This window comes from Rhopilema esculentum, chromosome 21 (assembly GCF_057945365.1).
Source record: "Rhopilema esculentum isolate cy_ngs chromosome 21, ASM5794536v1, whole genome shotgun sequence".
NCBI classification, from domain to species: domain Eukaryota; kingdom Metazoa; phylum Cnidaria; class Scyphozoa; order Rhizostomeae; family Rhizostomatidae; genus Rhopilema; species Rhopilema esculentum.
Genome location: NC_142835.1, coordinates 12,094,884 through 12,112,773, shown reverse-complemented (window position 1 = coordinate 12,112,773; position 17,890 = coordinate 12,094,884). Strand labels below are relative to the sequence as shown.

General features: G+C 36.1%; 1 protein-coding gene across 2 annotated transcripts in view; it reads left to right on the top strand.

The window, feature by feature from the left end:
- LOC135684979 (nucleoprotein TPR) overlaps positions 1 to 17,890 on the top strand; it is a 53,294-nt gene that overhangs the window by 9,790 nt on the left and 25,614 nt on the right. For both annotated transcript variants that reach the window (XM_065200717.2, XM_065200716.2), the window contains exons 13-35: positions 483 to 554; positions 850 to 941; positions 1,131 to 1,223; positions 4,453 to 4,557; positions 5,276 to 5,383; positions 6,341 to 6,477; positions 7,143 to 7,244; positions 7,670 to 7,754; positions 8,364 to 8,429; positions 8,951 to 9,090; positions 9,393 to 9,471; positions 9,968 to 10,111; positions 10,464 to 10,502; positions 12,083 to 12,217; positions 12,862 to 13,002; positions 13,121 to 13,231; positions 13,883 to 13,961; positions 14,311 to 14,400; positions 14,755 to 14,849; positions 15,223 to 15,510; positions 15,904 to 15,978; positions 16,482 to 16,670; positions 16,936 to 17,051. In XM_065200717.2, coding sequence (XP_065056789.2) covers positions 483 to 554; positions 850 to 941; positions 1,131 to 1,223; positions 4,453 to 4,557; positions 5,276 to 5,383; positions 6,341 to 6,477; positions 7,143 to 7,244; positions 7,670 to 7,754; positions 8,364 to 8,429; positions 8,951 to 9,090; positions 9,393 to 9,471; positions 9,968 to 10,111; positions 10,464 to 10,502; positions 12,083 to 12,217; positions 12,862 to 13,002; positions 13,121 to 13,231; positions 13,883 to 13,961; positions 14,311 to 14,400; positions 14,755 to 14,849; positions 15,223 to 15,510; positions 15,904 to 15,978; positions 16,482 to 16,670; positions 16,936 to 17,051 — 2,581 coding nt within the window. The remainder of the gene's footprint in view (positions 1 to 482; positions 555 to 849; positions 942 to 1,130; positions 1,224 to 4,452; positions 4,558 to 5,275; positions 5,384 to 6,340; positions 6,478 to 7,142; positions 7,245 to 7,669; positions 7,755 to 8,363; positions 8,430 to 8,950; positions 9,091 to 9,392; positions 9,472 to 9,967; positions 10,112 to 10,463; positions 10,503 to 12,082; positions 12,218 to 12,861; positions 13,003 to 13,120; positions 13,232 to 13,882; positions 13,962 to 14,310; positions 14,401 to 14,754; positions 14,850 to 15,222; positions 15,511 to 15,903; positions 15,979 to 16,481; positions 16,671 to 16,935; positions 17,052 to 17,890) is intronic.

Sequence of the window (17,890 nt, the reverse complement as noted above, 5' to 3'; positions counted from 1 at the left end):
ATGCACTCTACTGAAGCCGAGAGAGCATATTCTTTCAATGGGACGTGAAAACATAGTATTTACATCACATTGAATATTTCGTTTAAAATAGGGGGTTTAGGGGGCTAGTTTTGGGGCACAAAGAAATTGTCCAATTGAGAAAAGAAGTCCAGATCTCAAGAATGCTGTTGCATTGCATTCGCTGTTGATTTGCTGGCAATTGCCAAATTTTTAATTTGAGATTATTGTTTGAAGTAATGACAACATCTAAAGTTTGCTAATAATTTTATTAGACCCATTTCTTTTTCTATTTTTGACATTCATTTTTTCTGGAATATAGACTGGTGTTAAGTATAGTTTTATCAGAAAAACCATTTGCTGAATCGTGGAAACTGCTGTTTCTCAAACATCTTTTCTGAAGTGTAGTTTTTCCTGTTTTGTAATCATATGAACGGCTGCACAGTAGTTGTCTTTCTGATTTGGTCTCATGATTTTTCTTGAAGAGGAGAGATTGAAAACACTAGATACTGAGCTGGAAAACGCAAATGAGCTGCTCGAGGTTGCACGAAAGAAGAGTGAGTATTTTAAAGTTGTTTGTGATGTGTCGAATTGTTAATTTTGTTAGGTTTTGTCAAATTCATAAGTTTGCTTCCATTAATTATATATTTGAATTCATTTTTAAAAAATAAGACGATCTTAATCATTTATATCCCCTGTCAAGGCCAACATTTTAAAGGGTTTAATGGGCAAAGATACAATTATTCCGAGAGCCTTTAAACGTTGATTGATTTGCCTTCTCCGTCCTGTTTTTTTCTTTAAACTTAGAGCCGTGTTATTCATTTTATTGTCATCTGCAATCTCTCTTTCAAGCCCCTGCTCTTAGCAAAGAGGCAGTTGAAGGGATGTCGCCAACTGCTGCTACAGCAAGTGCTCTTATGAAAAAGGGGATGACTCTGACGCAGGTAATTTCTGAAATGGAACATAACTTAGAACTTATAAAACTGTTTTAAGCGCGCATTTATATATAAATTTGTCTCGTGAGCAATTCACACTTGTCTCCCTGGACATAGGCTTATTTGTAATGTGATTTGAGGACTGAATTTATTTTGATTTTTTGACTTATTTAGTTAAGTGTATTGGCTTGTTTGTAGATATACAGTGAATATGTCGAGGTTTCTGACGCTCTGGAGCTAGAGAAAGATGAAAACACAAGGCTGAAGCAGTATCTCGATCAGATCCTGCAGGTAAGATCAGCAACTTTATGGCTATATTTCCTACGCACTTACAACAAGAGCACATTTTGTTCTAGACCAATCAACGGGTTTGTTTACAAAATGTCACTAGCCAATCACCGGCCTCCATTTCGAGCTTGATTTTTGAATGTTTCAAACCAAAACACAGTTGCTGTGGAGAAAAACCTACCCCCATACTTTTGCCCGGGAAAAAAATTTACGTTCTTTAACCTAGAAGATTGTTCAAACTTAGTTTCTAGACTATTTGTTTCGTACAAATCTCGGAGCCCTAAGCAGAAACACAAACGGTGTCTAAAATATCTGCACTGAAACATCACCTATTTCCCACCAGAGACCTACCTCCAAAAATGGCCAGCCCCTAATTTACTTTATATGAAGCTTTCGTTAATTAAACAAGGAAACATTTTAAGATTTAAGTTACCTGATAGTTTGCGCAAGCAAATCACCCAGCTATCACTTGGGAATAATGTATTTTCTTAAAAAAACCAGGCTTTATAATTGCCTATTCCCTCCTCTACACTACCGCACGGGATGCCTAGGCCCTTTCTGAACATTCCTCCTGAGCATCACAGTCAATGAAACTCAAACCACTTTTGTGAAGCCATTAGACATCAGTCTATAGTTTGAAGCCAAAAAGGCCAAAATATTGGCAATACTTTCAATTCAATTTTTGAGGGATATCATCTTTCTAAAAAGTAACAAAGACCCACTTTTTCTAGACAGTCTCAAAGCCTTGAAACCTTACTGATACCTGCTAAAAGGTTTTTAGAACAACAAGGCATGATAACTTTAGAAATATCTTTGCTAAATCAAATTTGGTTGTTTGAGAACCAATATGATCAAATTGGCCTTGAATTTTGTTGCAAGTGATACATTATCAGCCTTTGGTCGTTTCAAAGCTATTTTCAGCCGAACGTCCTTTCAAGGCATTTGAGGCACGCTACTGCCAATAGCGAACATTTTGTTAACTCACTCCCCTCACGAAAGTATCTGGAAAGTTTCGAATTTTCAATTTATAGATTTTTGATTGCAAAACTGTTTTCTGAATTTCCTTGAATTTTTCTATAAGTTTCTTTGGCCTTTGAACTATTTATTTGTCTAAAAAAATTATTTTATCCATGTGTAAGTAAATGTTGTGAGGGTTTTTGTCAAGCTGGTAGCGAAGGAAACGAAAATGAATCCCAGTCACCTGACATTTGACATCCGTTGATTTGCGTAAGGCAAGTAGCGCAAAGGTTTCTTATTTTAAGAAAAATATATAACAGATGAAAAGAGCAGAAGTTTTGCAACAGTTTGATGACTTGTGTCATTTTGTAAGGGTTTCTCAAAAAATTATTATCACTAAATCAAAGAGTCGTTATCATCAGCCTGAATTTGTTTTTGTCCGAAAAGGAATTCGATTGTTGAACTGTCCTGATACTTTCGTGAGGGGAGTGTTTGCATTCAAGGAGATGAATTGTGGTTTTGACAAAACTGCAGCATTGGTTTTCCGTGCACTGGATTGAACATTGCCGCAATGAATTGATGAACTTGGAAATTTCGAAAAATTCGAAAAGATAGGCTTTCGAAAAGATGGACTTGGAGGCTTTCGAAATATTCTATATGGATTGAGTTCTCTTGTAACATACACACAATGGTCTCCGTTGAAGTACAAAAAATTTGGACCAAGTTGTTTGACCTATTCTTTCATAACATAAGGAAATGAGCAGTTCATTAATAACACAGAGGGAAATGAGCAGTCTTAGACACCCAAGCATAAAGTTAAGTATCTGTGAGTTTACATAGAAATCTTACAAGGTTGTGCAAAGAAAGGCTTATTTTATTGCAAGTACAGGTACTTGTAGGTACAGTGTACATGGCCCATAAAACATAGTAATTTTTTACCAGTTTACTCCTTCTTGAGACAGATAGTTTTTGAAAAAAGAGAAATTCAAAGTGTTTTCTTTCAGTTGGGATAAATACATGCATGTATAGATGTCACCGACCGATTAGAAAACAAGCATAGCATTTGGTAACATTCTAGCAGTTCTTACAAAGCAGAAATATCATTTAGAACTATGGTCATAAAGCCACAGAATTCATTTACAGAGGCAAGTCTTGCTGAAGTAAATCGGTACGAGAATAAATTTTAATTCAAGGCCAATTTGATCATATTGTTTCTCAAACAACCAAATTTGATTTAGCAAAGATATTTCTAAAGTTATCATGCCTTGTTGTTCTAAAAACCTTTTAGCAGGTATCAGTAAGGTTTCAAGGCTTTGAGACTATCCAGGAAAAGTGGGTCTTTGTTACTTTTTAAAAAGATGATATCCCTCAAAAATTGAATTGAAAGTATTGCCAATATTTTGGCCTTTTTGGCTTCAAACTATAGACTGATGTCTAATGGCTTCACAAAAGTGGTTTGAGTTTCATTGACTGTGATGCTCAGGAGGAATGTTCAGAAAGAGCCTAGGCATCCCGTGCGGTAGTGTAGAGGAGGGAATAGGCAATTATAAAGCCTGGTTTTTTTAAGAAAATACATTATTCCCAAGTGATAGCTGGGTGATTTGCTTGCGCAAACTATCAGGTAACTTAAATCTTAAAATGTTTCCTTGTTTAATTAACGAAAGCTTCATATAAAGTAAATTAGGGGCTGGCCATTTTTGGAGGTAGGTCTCTGGTGGGAAATAGGTGATGTTTCAGTGCAGATATTTTAGACACCGTTTGTGTTTCTGCTTAGGGCTTCGAGATTTGTACAAAACAAATAGTCTAGAAACTAAGTTTGAAAAATCTTCTAGGTTAAAGAACGTAAATTTTTTTCCCGGGCAAAAGTATGGGGGTAGGTTTTTCTCCACAGCAACTGTGTTTTGGTTTGAAACATTCAAAAATCAAGCTCGAAATGGAGGCCGGTGATTGGCTAATGACATTTTGTAAACAAACCCGTTGATTGGTCTAGAACAAAATGTGCTCTTGTTCGCACTTACATGTAACCCGAGTGTGTTGACAGCATTTTGTCTATCGTATTTTGTAGCTACAAGCATTTATCCCTTTATTCGCCATGATTAGCATTGGTGTTGCTGTTTTCGACCTTCGTGGGGTATTTTTCTCCAAAAGGGACGGTTGGAAGAAAAGGTCAAAGAAAGATGCAAAGGAAACGAGTAAAGAAAGAATGCGAAATCAAAGAATTTTGTAAGAGCTCGAAATATCCTTGCTTCGTTTTACTAATAACTTCTATTTTTAGGAAATTGAGGAGAAAGCCCCACTCCTGCAGCGACAAAGGGAAGATTACGAAAACGCCCTGAAGACAATCGAAAATCTGACAGCGAAGTTTGATGATGCAATGAATGTAAGTGATTGAAAATTCTTAGTCAGAAACTGAAGTAACTCCTTTGCGAAACTTTAAAAAACTCAGTTTAGAGAGTCTAAGTCAAGCTTTGAAGTGTATTGAATACAGCAACACAGTACACTAATGGACTATTTAAAAAATGTAGAGAAAAATTAAATTTTTTATGCGTTTTCAGTTTTTAACCTGGAGCTTCGCAGCCTTTGATTTTGTAACACGTTTCATTTTGTGAATGTGTAATTGGTAGTCGTTTCCTGCCTAAAGGAATAGAATTATTTATGTTATATTTATAGTGCATGCATTCGAATAAACAAAAACACAGCCGAAATTAATATTTTTGAAAAGATTTTGTTGAAATAAGAGGTTTGCCAAACGACTGTTTGAATGCTAGCTGAGGAAAAGAAGGCAATGAAGTTTCACTTAAGTCTCTTGAAGGAAACGCTCTTGTTTATTGGATTAATGTAGCGTATTTACTTGAGTAAATGAGGTAGGCAAGAAAAATGATGAAATTTGGTATCGTAGCAGCTTTTGGAAACTGCTTCTATAGACTGAGTCAGTTAAAGATACGGAAGACGTGGCCACTGAACAGGGGGCATGCGTGCACCCAATGCATTCGATTATTTTCAAGAAAATAGATTCCACAGGAAGAATTGTAATTATATATTATAGATTTATATAGTAAATTTTGTTTCGTTGTTAGCAATGTCGTTTCTTTTTGCAGGAATGCGAGAGGTCTCAATCTGAAAAAGACGATTATGCAAGAAAGGCTGATTTCACCAAGCGAGAGAACGAAAGAATGAACAGACTGTGTATTGACCTCAGTCAACAGGTAGGCTATTCCGAATATCACACTTTGTTTATGATATAGAAATGACGTGTTTTTATCAGATCCGCTCAGCAGTTCTATTAGCTCAAATGATTTGTAACATTAACTGAGAACATATTGAATATTATCAAACAAATATCAGAATATCAAACTCGGCACCAGACCTTACTTATTTATCAACTTGCATCATTTTAGCCTATTCTTTTATCTACAAGATATATGTTATATACTTGATATTGTGTATTCTTTGTGTATTCGTCATTGCATTGATGTTTATATTACGAAGCTTGGTTAAAAAGTTTTATTCGTGACTTTTTTAAGGTTGATTATTCGGGTACAGGCAGTTTGCGCGTTGATGCTTCTTAAGGAGACAATTAGATGTTCGGCGAAAACTGTCATTATTCTTGGTGGATTCAAAGAAAGATCCGGCATAGCTTGAACTAAGAAAATTTGCAACTTAAAAGACATCTTGTGACCCACTTGCTGTACAGAGCTGTACCTTTTCTATAGTTAAAAACTGAAATATTGCATGGTTTCTGACGGCACTTCAAGAAACAGCTAGATCTAGCTTCAAATGCCATCACACTGATTCAAATTTGAATTCGGTCTTTTTTAGATCAGTGATTTATAGCATTGAAGTGTTGTTAGGGCGTGGCATGAAAAAGACAAATAATCTCTGCCGAACGTTGCTTTTATCAGAAACAACAGCGTGACAAAATAACTGCAATTTTTATTGTAATTGTATAGGTGGTTGTGTACATGTTGTGGACATTCGAAATGGAATGATAGAGTTTAGACGATAAATAAAATAGTGTACATTGTGGTACATTGAATGAAGTATGTTGTAATTGAGTGTTATTGTTTGGATATATTCCAAGTAGTTGGTATGGGTATTAAATTGCGTGTAACTTGCATAGGGTACCCCCTAAGCATTGGTTTCACCCTTTTGTCTCGTTTCAGGTTCGTGTTCTGTTGAAAGAGGTTGAGGAGGCTCGAGGAGGTGTTGTCAGCACGGAATACAAGGTGCCAGAATTGATCTCCAGTGACAAAGTTTCAAGTTCCTCGCAAGTCATTTCCGAACACCTCGTCTCGTTCAAGTAAGTGTCCAATAAGTCACAAACAACGAACTGTCCCTTGTTGGCAAATTGTTGCAAATTTTGCTCCAAAATCCCTATTGCAAACCACGCTGCTGTCTATTCTCACTTTTGAAAATTTTAAACCTGCATTACTTTACTTGATTTACTTAAATATACTGAGAGACACCAACTGAATTATTTTCAAGTTGACGGATAACAAAATAGTGAATTAACCAAAATAGATTTGCAAGATGTTCCTTTACTGATAATTTTTGGGGTCTGTTTTTTTATAATTTAGTAACAACATCAAAAATATTTTCAACAGTATCTTAACCTCACACCACTGGATGAATGTTTTTTATTACCAGAAACTGTTAATTCTTTCCAGAAACTAGAGTTTCGTATAATTCCCGAGTTTCGAATCTAACCGCCAATTTAATGGCAGTTCACCGCAGCTAAGCGAAGCGATTTCTTTATTATAAATTTGTCTGGCCCTTATTGACTGTGCATACTGCTGCGTGTCCCCAAACTGTCATACTGACTCTGTCAGGTGTGACCCTCATAGCACACTTAGGCTCATGAAAATCTGCAAAGCCTCTCAAGTAATTATTGCGCATCCCACTAATGTCCCATAATGTTTTCAACCCTCACATATTTACTAATTGTTTCAATAATATTTATTAAAGAAACATCGAGGATCTGCAAGAACAGAACCAGAAGCTGCTAACCGTTGTTAGAGACCTTAGCGAAGAAAGGGAGAAACAAGAGAAGGAATGTTCAGTAGAAAAGTAGGCCAATGCTTTTTATGTAAATTCTACTACCCAAAATATTTTTGTATCCGGATCCTAAAAGTTTTACTTGCAGTCTTATTGACAAACTTGAGATTTTTTTAATTGTTTTGAGATATTTTTTGATAATTTTCCTTCTAACCAGGAAATCTCTTTGTAAAGATTTGCAATCGTATGTGAGTTTTAGGTGATTGTTGTTAGAGGACCGTTCTTTAAGAAAGATATATACTTAAATATTTCATTATTGAAGATTTCAGGAGGATTATTAAAGGGAAGCTCAAGAAGAGAGAAGCATTTAAGGCAATTTCTCACAATCGAACCTGCTCAGTAAACTTTTCAAAGCATTCCAGGAAAGTCAACGAAAATGTTTAAGATGATGGTGTGAAAGTTTCTGAATTTACTAATTGATTGTTTTGCGATCCTAGAATGAGCGAGCTGTCCGACCAGCTGAACTTGGCATTTGAGCAAGTTAAACAAATGAAAGATGAAAGGGAAAAACAGAACGAAATTGTGAGTGCTGTTACTTATGCGTTAAATTTGTTTATTTCAGTTTCACTGCTGTTTAAAGGATAAAGTTTCCGGATGAAAAATGAACTAGAATGGAAAAGAAAACAAACGTTTTTTCTAGGAAATGAAATTAAGGAAGAAATTTGCTTAGAGGAATGACATAGACCGAAACGGGGATATTGTATGGGACCTGATCCCTCGGTACTTACAGAGCTAGGAACTATTTAGACCAAAGCTGGAACTTTCTTTCCAGACAACTTTTGTGGTGTCGTTCACTTTGAAATAAAATTAAATGGCTATTTTGTTAGTTATAAAGTCATTTTGTTATACATGTTTTTTACATTGCTACCCTACATTAGCGATTTTTGCCCTTCATATAACTAGCAGCAAAGCATTACAAGGTTATCAGCGAACAGGAAGAAAAATAGATGAGCAGTAGATCTTTGTGGAGACAACAGCAGTTGAGTTTTACGTGTATCGGGCCTAAGAGGCTCCAGATACCCAGTTTCAATGTTCTGCTGTACATTTCGCGGATCTGAGGATATTTTGCTCATTTTAGTCTCTTGATTTACTTTATTTTACGCTAATTTGATTTTTTGACCTGATGCTTAGATTGAAACTCTGGTCAAGCAACGCGACATGTACAAGGTTCTATACAATGCAGAAGAAAGACCAGAAGTATGTGAGCCTTGTTTTACCTCGGGACCTCAATCAAGCAATATCTTACTTTCATGATATTTGAAACGTAGATTTCCATTAAGTATGTTTGGAGTTATAGAGTAAAAGAGTACAGTGTTTTTCTCCCCTTGGGAATACTCACTGCGCGTAATTTTTACAATCTATACTCATTCACTGCACCTCAAAACAGTGAATGAATTATAACTTCATGACATCCGTGAAGTATCTTCTTTCTATTTCGGCATTTGATATCCATGTTAGTTGAATCCCTTCAAGAACGACCAACGTCTATTCTCTGTTACTGTCAACTTATGTTAGATTTCTATTCTTAAGGATTTTTAAATCTAAAATTTCTTTTCCCTTGTATTTTAACTTTTAGAAAGTATAGCTTCACGTGAGGTAGATATACTAGACGTAAATACTGATAAATGGGAGCGATTTTCTCTTAAATAACTGGACAGACTTGCATTGTGTTTGACGGCAGTGCCATCACTCGGGTTTTCTGCGGTTTTCTCTCGCAGATATCCTCAACAAGTTTCTTGCAACAGTCGACAATGGCATCAGCTGAAACAGAGGCAGATCTTGAGAAGGCAAAAGCGCATCTCACTCGGATCACTGAAGATTTTGAAAAGTATAAAACCGATAGCACAGCCAAAGAAAGGTGAAAAAGTTGTATATTTTCATTTTCACATAACAGTAGTACGATGATCGCATTGAGAATGGAACCAAAAATTGCTGCTCAGAGCCGCCCTGTTCTATACACCAAAGCGCACAGCGCATGCAAAATATAAACACAAAAATGAGGCCTACTCGGGGTGAAATGGTTTAGGCCAATATATCCTTGTCTATAAATCTTTTAGTCACTGGCGATAATCGATATAAATTATGCATTATCTCTTTATGTCTGTGCTATTTTAAAGTTTTGCAGTACCAAATGCTTACTTTGTGATTTCTTTTTTGTAGTTCGTTGCAAACGAAGCTTGAAAAATTAGAAGACGAGGTTTCCAAATTGCGCAGTGAAAATCAACACGGCAAAGGAAAGGTATCACTTGCAATTTTAATTGAACAATATCTTTTCTTCTATCTGTCTTTTGCATACTTGAGACGATAAGGAATTACCTGTCTATTTGTGGTATTAAGTCTTAACCTGATAGATTAATAATGCCTGCCTTTTTAAGTTTTCAATTGCAGTTGCAATTTGCCTTAATATAATCTCTTGTTGCTATCTCTTTCCGTACAGCAGTTTACTTTGACAAACATTTGCTGCCTTGGACATAGTGACCGGAAGAGTACCCCCAGTGCACTGCCCCCTGTACCCTCTTCCTATCCCTTTTAACCTGCCCCCATCCCTTACCCCCATATCCACCGCTCCTTATACCGTGCCCCCAATGCCCTTCCCCCACATTTTCAAAAACATTGCAAAAATGTTCTTTCAGGCAAAATCAGCTCTCTTTTAAATTTGGTAAATTGTCTTCTAGTGTAAGGGTATTTTCTTATAAGAATGAAATCTGATATCTCTTTTTTTTCTTTTTACGTAGATTGAATTCCTCGAAGAGAAGAATGATTCTTTAAAACGCACCAATGATGGACTGACCCGTGAATCGGAGGCTCTGGTAATGAAAAGCCGGGGTCTTGAAACTGCTGTAAGCAAGCAGCAGAAGGAGGCCGCATTTTATAAGCAGGTTTGCCACTGACAAATACTAACTTTATTTTACCCCTGAAATAATTAATGTGCATAAATTATCATTTTTGTAGAATCGAGGCTCCAGTTTCCTGTTGCTTGTAATTGTTTATGGTATTGGTCATTGCACACGCGTCTTTCCTTTCTTGAATATCTTTGTATAGTGGATGAATTGTACCATGCAGAGCGTAGAAACCTTTTAAATTTTTGTGACATTGTTATTTGATGGTATTTTGGTTCTCTTCCTTTCTTGTATATAACATGGTTTATTTTAATTCAATCAAGACGGTTAACTCTTTTATAGAGGTATGCAATTTTTATAAAATGAAATTTTCATTGTCTTTCTTTCGTAGGAACTTGAAGCAGCAAACGAGAAACTTATAAACTTAGAGGTATGTGTTTCTTATTTCCAGTCTTCCCATACTTACAGTATTTTAGATAAAAATTCTGAGTTCCAGCTTTGTGATAAAGTTGATTTCTTCTCTAAAGCCTACATTTACAACACACAGAGCCGCTCGTTAATGCCCACCTCGATTAATTATTTTTATCAATAATTTTTTAAAACATTGCATTATCGCTTAAGGTTACGGTAATCGTTTTTGACACGATATTTGGTTTTCTCTCCCTAAAAGCAAAACTATTAACGGAATCGGATTAAACTATACATCATACGATGCACAAGAATGTGGCGATTCCAACCATATCAAAATAATTGGCAAAGATTGTAAAATTATACTTTCCAGGCAAATTTATTGCTTAAATGAGTGTTCCACCTTCAAAAGCTATTTTGTACCCTTGCGTTTGAGGTAACAAAATCTGACTTATATCAGCAGAAAGCGCAGATCCTAAGCTACCAAAGTATGTCTCAGATTTTTCAAATTCCTCCTCCCCTTGAAACTATAGCCTGTCAAAAATTGGCAAACATTTTTTCTTCCCTCTCATAGTTGTATTTGGCTATAAAAGACTGACCAGAGCAAAAACAAAAATTATGAGACACACTTTCCTTACCCGACATCTGTCCCGGCCGTTTGCAAAGTTTAGAGCCATTCGATTGGTTCTTTGGGTACAAAATAGCTTTTTCGTACCTGTATGTAGACGAATTGTAAGTCCGGAAAAACGGGATTTTACTGTGATCGCCTTTTAAAGGTACACTCGTAAACCACAAGGTACAATAGGTGTAATCCCGGTCAATTCACTTGTAGCTTTAAGATCAATAAGCCTATTTAAATAAACATAGCCGTACATTGGAGATTGGATACATGGATGTGCCATGCGATTTTGTAAAAGAGACATGCGACCACAACCGCAAAGCAACGATATTCGTCTTAACAGTTCAAGAGATTTTCAGGCCTCATCAAATTATGGAAACCTTCGTTTACATGGGATTTTTTCTATCTTCACAATCTCTGTTATTTTCAAATTTGGTATTATTGTGTGCCATGGATGTTTTCATCCAGAAAACGTTTACCGTAACCTTAATGATATATCATCAGAACACGAAATGTTATAGAATTATCTTTTAAGGATTACCTTTTACTATAAACCGTTATTTATCGGTGTCCTGCCGGTAAATCTTGGGTGTCAAACATTAACCGGTAGAAAATGCAAAAGCTTTAACATGTTCTGCGTCACGGGCCAAATGAAAATTTACTGAACAGAAATCGAAGCAAAGATGATTGAGAAAGCAATATGAATTTGGATCGTAAGGCTACAGTAAATACTTGCAACAGAAACTTTACTTTTTACTGTGAAGCTAATGATGACGAACCAATTTAATCGTCACAAGTTTTTTAAATGGATAGATGTGGTGGGGAAGGGGGGCTTGAGTCTAAACCCTTTTGTAAGTAGTGCTTTACAATTGCTGTTTTTGCATAAAGTATATTTTTATGATGTTATCACAGCAATTTATGTGTCTCAAAACAGCTATCTAAAAAAGTCTTATTCTTTCATTTTTGTCTCTTTTACCTACAAGGTTGCTCTGAAATCATCAGACACTGAGAAACGATTGATGAAAGGGACGGAACAACGCTTGATGCAAGAAAATAAAACATTGATTGAGCAACAAAGGAGTCAGAATGTCCTCTTGACAAACCTTCAAACTATACAGGTATTAGCGCGACTACGTACAATCGTGTTATAAGGAAGCGTTTTTTGTAATAGAGCTCAACGCCAACAACCGTCCATGCATGCCGAGACAACACCTCTAAGAGAAAACTGACTGCCTAGGACAAGGTTGCCTTTCGCTGTAGGCATTTTAAGCTGGTACTTGTTTAAGGACAGAATTCGTACTTCTATTGTTTAGCTCCATGCATAGCTATTGACCTGGCCTTGCAGTGATAGCAATGATTGGTTGCTTTAATAGCCAATCATGTTTCTTATCCACGACTGTATAGGATTTAGGTTTATCAGTTTCAATCAATAATCGCACGTTTATACGTTGCAGATTATCAAGTTCAAATAACTATGGAAGTCGTAGGATATTGCTGTGCCGTGAAATCCACAACCACACGCCTGCCAATGCGTGAAAAATAGGTCTGGCACAAAAACACTTTGAATAAATATTTTTACCTAACATAGTTCGAAGTATGAAATTTTCTATCGATTCTATCAAGGGCTATCGTTCAGGTTTTGTTGTGTGTCTAATCTGTTTGCATCTACCGTGGACAAGATTAGCTGGAAATATCAATTGCTTAGTTTTTGCGTTTTGTGTTCTGTGCTTCATATGTTACTTGATCTGGTTTGATATTTCAGAATAATCTTGAACGACAAGAATTTGAAACTCGAAAAGCTCTTGGAAAACAGGTTGAGGAGCTGCAATTGGAAATGAAGGGTCTGACAAGAAATCTTGATGCCCAGGAGGCGAACAAGAAAACTAGCATTGGCTCTCTGAATGTAAATAAAAATTATTTGTCTTATTTTTTGGTTAAAATCTTTTTTTAGTTAAAATTATCGTCATACTTTCAGACTTCCATTTTCTGTAGAATGATTCAATTCCATATTTGAATTTTAGCACCAACTGGAAAAGCTCCAAAAAGAACTGAGTGAAGAGAAGAAACTTCGTCAAGACAGTGAGAAAAAACTCAATGAGATTATGACAGAATTCGACGCTGCCAAATTGAAGGTTAGCCAAATCGTTCTTTTTTCTTGACAAAGAGTTTCATACTAATGAGAAATCCATTCATGGGCAAAATCAATTGAAATAGATGGTTTATAAATTTAAATCAAAGAAAGAAGGACTTTATGATAATTATGATTTAATTGTTTATACAGGGTTACCTTGTCAGAAACAGATTTGCTTTTATCAACAAGGCCCTTCAATTGGCAACTGTTAATGACCTAAGAAGAAGCCTAAACTTGAAATTAAGTTATTTATAATTAAAGCATTGAAAGTCTTTATAATTGTACTGGTTTTGAATTCTTATCGAAGATTTCAAAAGTATTTTTTATCTGCATTCAAAACTCGCAATAAAATTCCAGAGAATGGATAATAACAACTTTTAAGGAACATGTTTCTTGAAAGTTGAAGGACTTATTTATCTTTTTCTGTTTCCACAAAAGGCAGTCCAAGCAGTGACTTTAATTTGCTTGTTTCGTGTTCCCCCTTTTTGTTTCTCCTTTCCTTTTAACTGTGTTTCACTGCTCTTTAATCGTATTCCTTTATTTTTCCATCTTTTTACTATTCTCTTTTCTTATTTCCTTTGCCATTCCATTTTCAATTCCTTCTGTCAGCGGTCAATTAACTGATTCAAACTAATGTTGAATCTTTTTACAGTGCACTGAATTAGAGGAGCATTTAGCTTCCAGCGAGGCTCGACTTAAAGCCATTGTGGAGGCGGATGACTCTTCAGCAAGTAAGCTGTTCTTCGTTTTGTTGCCAATTCTCAAATCTAATTTCATTGATCTTTGTTTATATTTGTTCGCTTTTTATCTGTTCCAGATGCAAGACGAATTTATTACCGATCTTCGCTGGCACAGCCAAGGATACTTTTGAAAATCTTTGTAATGCATTCTGTAAAGCTGCCATTATTGTCATCAATAAAGTCATGTCTTCGGCATGCTTGTATTTTGCAATTCACATTAACCAACTCATCTAAGGACACGGGCCAATTTTCACTCATAACTTTGTTTCTACAATATCATAGTTTTCATTGCTATCATCATTATTATTTCTGATCGAAAATGTGATGAATTCCATTACAGCTGAGAATATCCAACAAATTAAAGAGCAACATGAAGAGAAAGAAAAGTCTTTCCAATCAAAACTTAGTGAAACAGAACTAAGAATGAAAGGTATGTGCAGCGGTTTTCGACCCTCTGCTTTATCTTGAATCAGAAACATCTTTCATTAGATGCCTGTTCTTCTGCAATTCCCAAAACAACTAACCCCTAAGGGCTCTGGTGGCTCCTTTGAAGAATCCTTCTCTTTTTCCCTAGCGAGAAGAATGTATGCACAAGATATTTTGTCTATTGTATTTTTTTGCAAAATGGTTTTCAACATTGTCGGATAACATTAGTTCGCTTCAAAGATATGTTACCAGCTGATTTTATGTAATATGTTCTGCATCCATTTACGTATATATTTTATAAATAACTTTTACTTTTTGTGTATCTGTGCTTCTTCTATTGAACAAAATCTTTTGACAGCTCTTAGCAGCCAAGCCCAGAGCTCTAGTAAGCATGTGGAACAGTACAAACAGATAGCAGCCTCGTGTGAAGAAGCGTTGAAAGATGCAAACGAGGTAGGCTATTAACTTTTAAAGCCCGTTTTTGTAATAGACGTGAGGGCGGGAGGAAATTGAGAAAGGCAATGAGAATGAAGAATATACTCATGACAAAACTGGTGATTTTCCTATTAACATATCAATTCTATCCTCGATAGATTTTTGTCGCCGTGTCTATTTTCTATCGTCTGTATTGCTTCATCTCATACTGAATGCCGTAGTCTTTGTAAACAGGATAATGGTAAAGGATATAAGAGTGTCTTATTGACACCTTCAAGCTTGGAATGGTATTTATCCAGCTCATTGAGATGCATCACAGTGATCAAAACTGCACACCCTCATTCATATAAACATCTTGCACTTGCGTCACTTTGCATTTTCTTCTTTGCAGAAATATGCCATCCTCCAGAAGGAGACTAGCAGCAAGTTACAGTCAATGCAGCAACGAGCCAATGAGCTTTCACGCCAGCTCGAGGCTACCAAAGTTGAGTTGGCAACACGAAAGTCGAAAGCGGAGAAGAAAGAGCAGGAGTTAAGTGCTCAACTAAACAGTGCAAGGCAGTCCTATGTTAGTCTAGAGAGGGAATACAATGCTGTAAAAGGGAGCATCGAGAGTTCAAGTCAGCATTCCGAAGCTGCCAAGGCTGATGCCAAAATGTACGCTGCTGCGGCAACGGAGGTATCAGAATACATTAAATTGCCGTAGATAGTAGATAGTGGGAACGCAAAACGCGTGTCTTCTTTTGTTGCAAGAGGACTTTGAGCTTGCCTTTTTAGTTGAAGCTATCTTTGGGAAATTACGTATAGGTGATGTCATGTTATATGACGTCATTAGTTATAGTGATTCTTTAAATGAATGCTTAATTTGATTTTTTTTAATTTCTGCCATACTCCTTAAGTAACCACGAACTTTTTTGTTCAATTTTACGTAACAGTATCACTGGTTTTGTCAAGTGCTAGTAAAATAGCTAAATCTACCGCCATGTTGAAGTTATTATTTTTTGCACAAGAATGTTCTACAGAATATGCAAAAAGGTGCCCCTTTATTTAGTGACGTCATCTTTATTTGTAGAAACAAGAAAAATATGAGCGGGAACTGGTATTGCACGCAAAGGATGTCGAAGAACTTGTTAAAGTCAAAGAGGAGGTGCGTTTTTTTTCTTTGTTTTTTGAACTATCTATAAGCTTTTATATCGTCATGGTTTTGAGATTAGGAACCATAACTTTGGTAAATAATTAATGCTGCTCAGGTCTTTTACACAAACGCAAAGCTGCTCAGTAGGAACAGTTGACGTTTGCCCAATTGAAGTTTGGCAGTGCAATCCTTGGACAGCATGCACTGGTTTTGGTTCACTGTTGTAGGAAATATCTCTTAGTTTTCACGGCTTTCAGGGAGGATAGCAATAAGTGAAAATTTGATAGAAATAAGTGAGTCTTTCGCTTAATTCATTTCACTTGAGATTTTAGGGGTGAAGCCTCTGTAAAAATTCCTGTAATGTTTATTGTCATTTTTCAAAAGGTTCTGTTTCTCATAGAGTCACGATTACAGCTCTGCAAATCAAAGATGAATTAGCATCTTAGAACTTTTTAAACTTTTTTATTCCTGTTGCGGATTTAGATTTGTTTTACTTTTTGTACTTTACTTTTCAGCTTCATGAATACGCAAAAAGGATTGATTCTTCGGAAAATCATGCACGAGAGGCTCAAGAAAAAATGGTTGTTGCAGAGAAGGCCATGGAGAATATGAAAATTCACCATGCGGAGGAGATGAAGAAAATCAGGGAGCACAGTAAACAAATTTCTGAGCAAAATTCTTTATTACACAAGGAAATTGAAAAGGTTTCTTTACAATTGATTTCGTAACTTTTTGACACTTTAAGCCTACTTCTGGGTGTCCTTTCTTTTTAAGAATTTTCTGAGAAAATTTGCTTCCTGGTGTATAAGCTCTTTTGGACTGAATTCTCAACATATGGAAATCGTTCCGGTACCGAGAGCTGCCTTTTTCTTGCATGTCATGAGCATATGTTTGGGAATCTTTTGGATGCTTTAATGTATAAAGTGATTAGATTTTTAATTACCCAAGTCACATTTTTTCTCTTATTAGTTAAGTTCGCAAATTGTTGATGCTAAGTCACGGAGAGTTGACGAAATCACTAAACTGTCGGAAGAGACTGGCAAATCTGCGGAACAGTCGACGGAAGACTTGTATGAAGTGATCAGGTAAGGGCAGCCATTCAACTTTCTCAAACCCTGGTTCGTAGTTTCAAGATTGATTGCTTTGCCCCCATTTTGAAATAAACATTATTATTGTTGTTATGAATTTATTTTCAATGTCAATTATTTTCTCATCTTTGACATATCTACAATCCTGGACAAAAGTTAGGAGACATTTGCTGTTATAATCATTTATTGCAAAAGCACCCAGCCCCCTGCCCCCAATATCAATGTTGATGTTGATTTTTTCGGTTTTCTGGCTTCCATAATCAACTGCCATTACCCACCACCAACATTGACATTGGGGGGAGGGGCATACCACTGGTTTTGAGGGCAATTACGCAGAAAATCACTTAAAAAGTAATTGTCTCATAACCTTTTGTCCAGGATTGTCTGTATAAGGGTATTGCACTAAGAACCAATGCAAAACTGATATTCGTGCCACAACGAACGGGATTGTAAATAAAATTAACTTTCTATGATTATAAATAGGTCTATTTCCTGTTATGAATATTTTGAGCTAATTCTGAACACTTGTTCACCCAGATAATCACTTGTGAAAATTGATTTCCTTCGCTCAGAGTGCGTGACTGTTTCTGATTGATGAGTTATTTTTAACTAGCTATTCACTAGATATGTATATAAAGGGCTATATATTAGAAGAAAAACAAATTTTCGTTTCACATAGAAGAGCACCATCGGTTTCTGTCTTTCAAATTATAATATTATAACTATGGAAAGCTTCAATTGCGTGAATATGAATGAAATAGCCGAAGAACCAGTCGCAGGGACGGACAGTGATGGTGGTTTTGTTGAGTTGGATGACAAGGCTAATCGAAAATGTT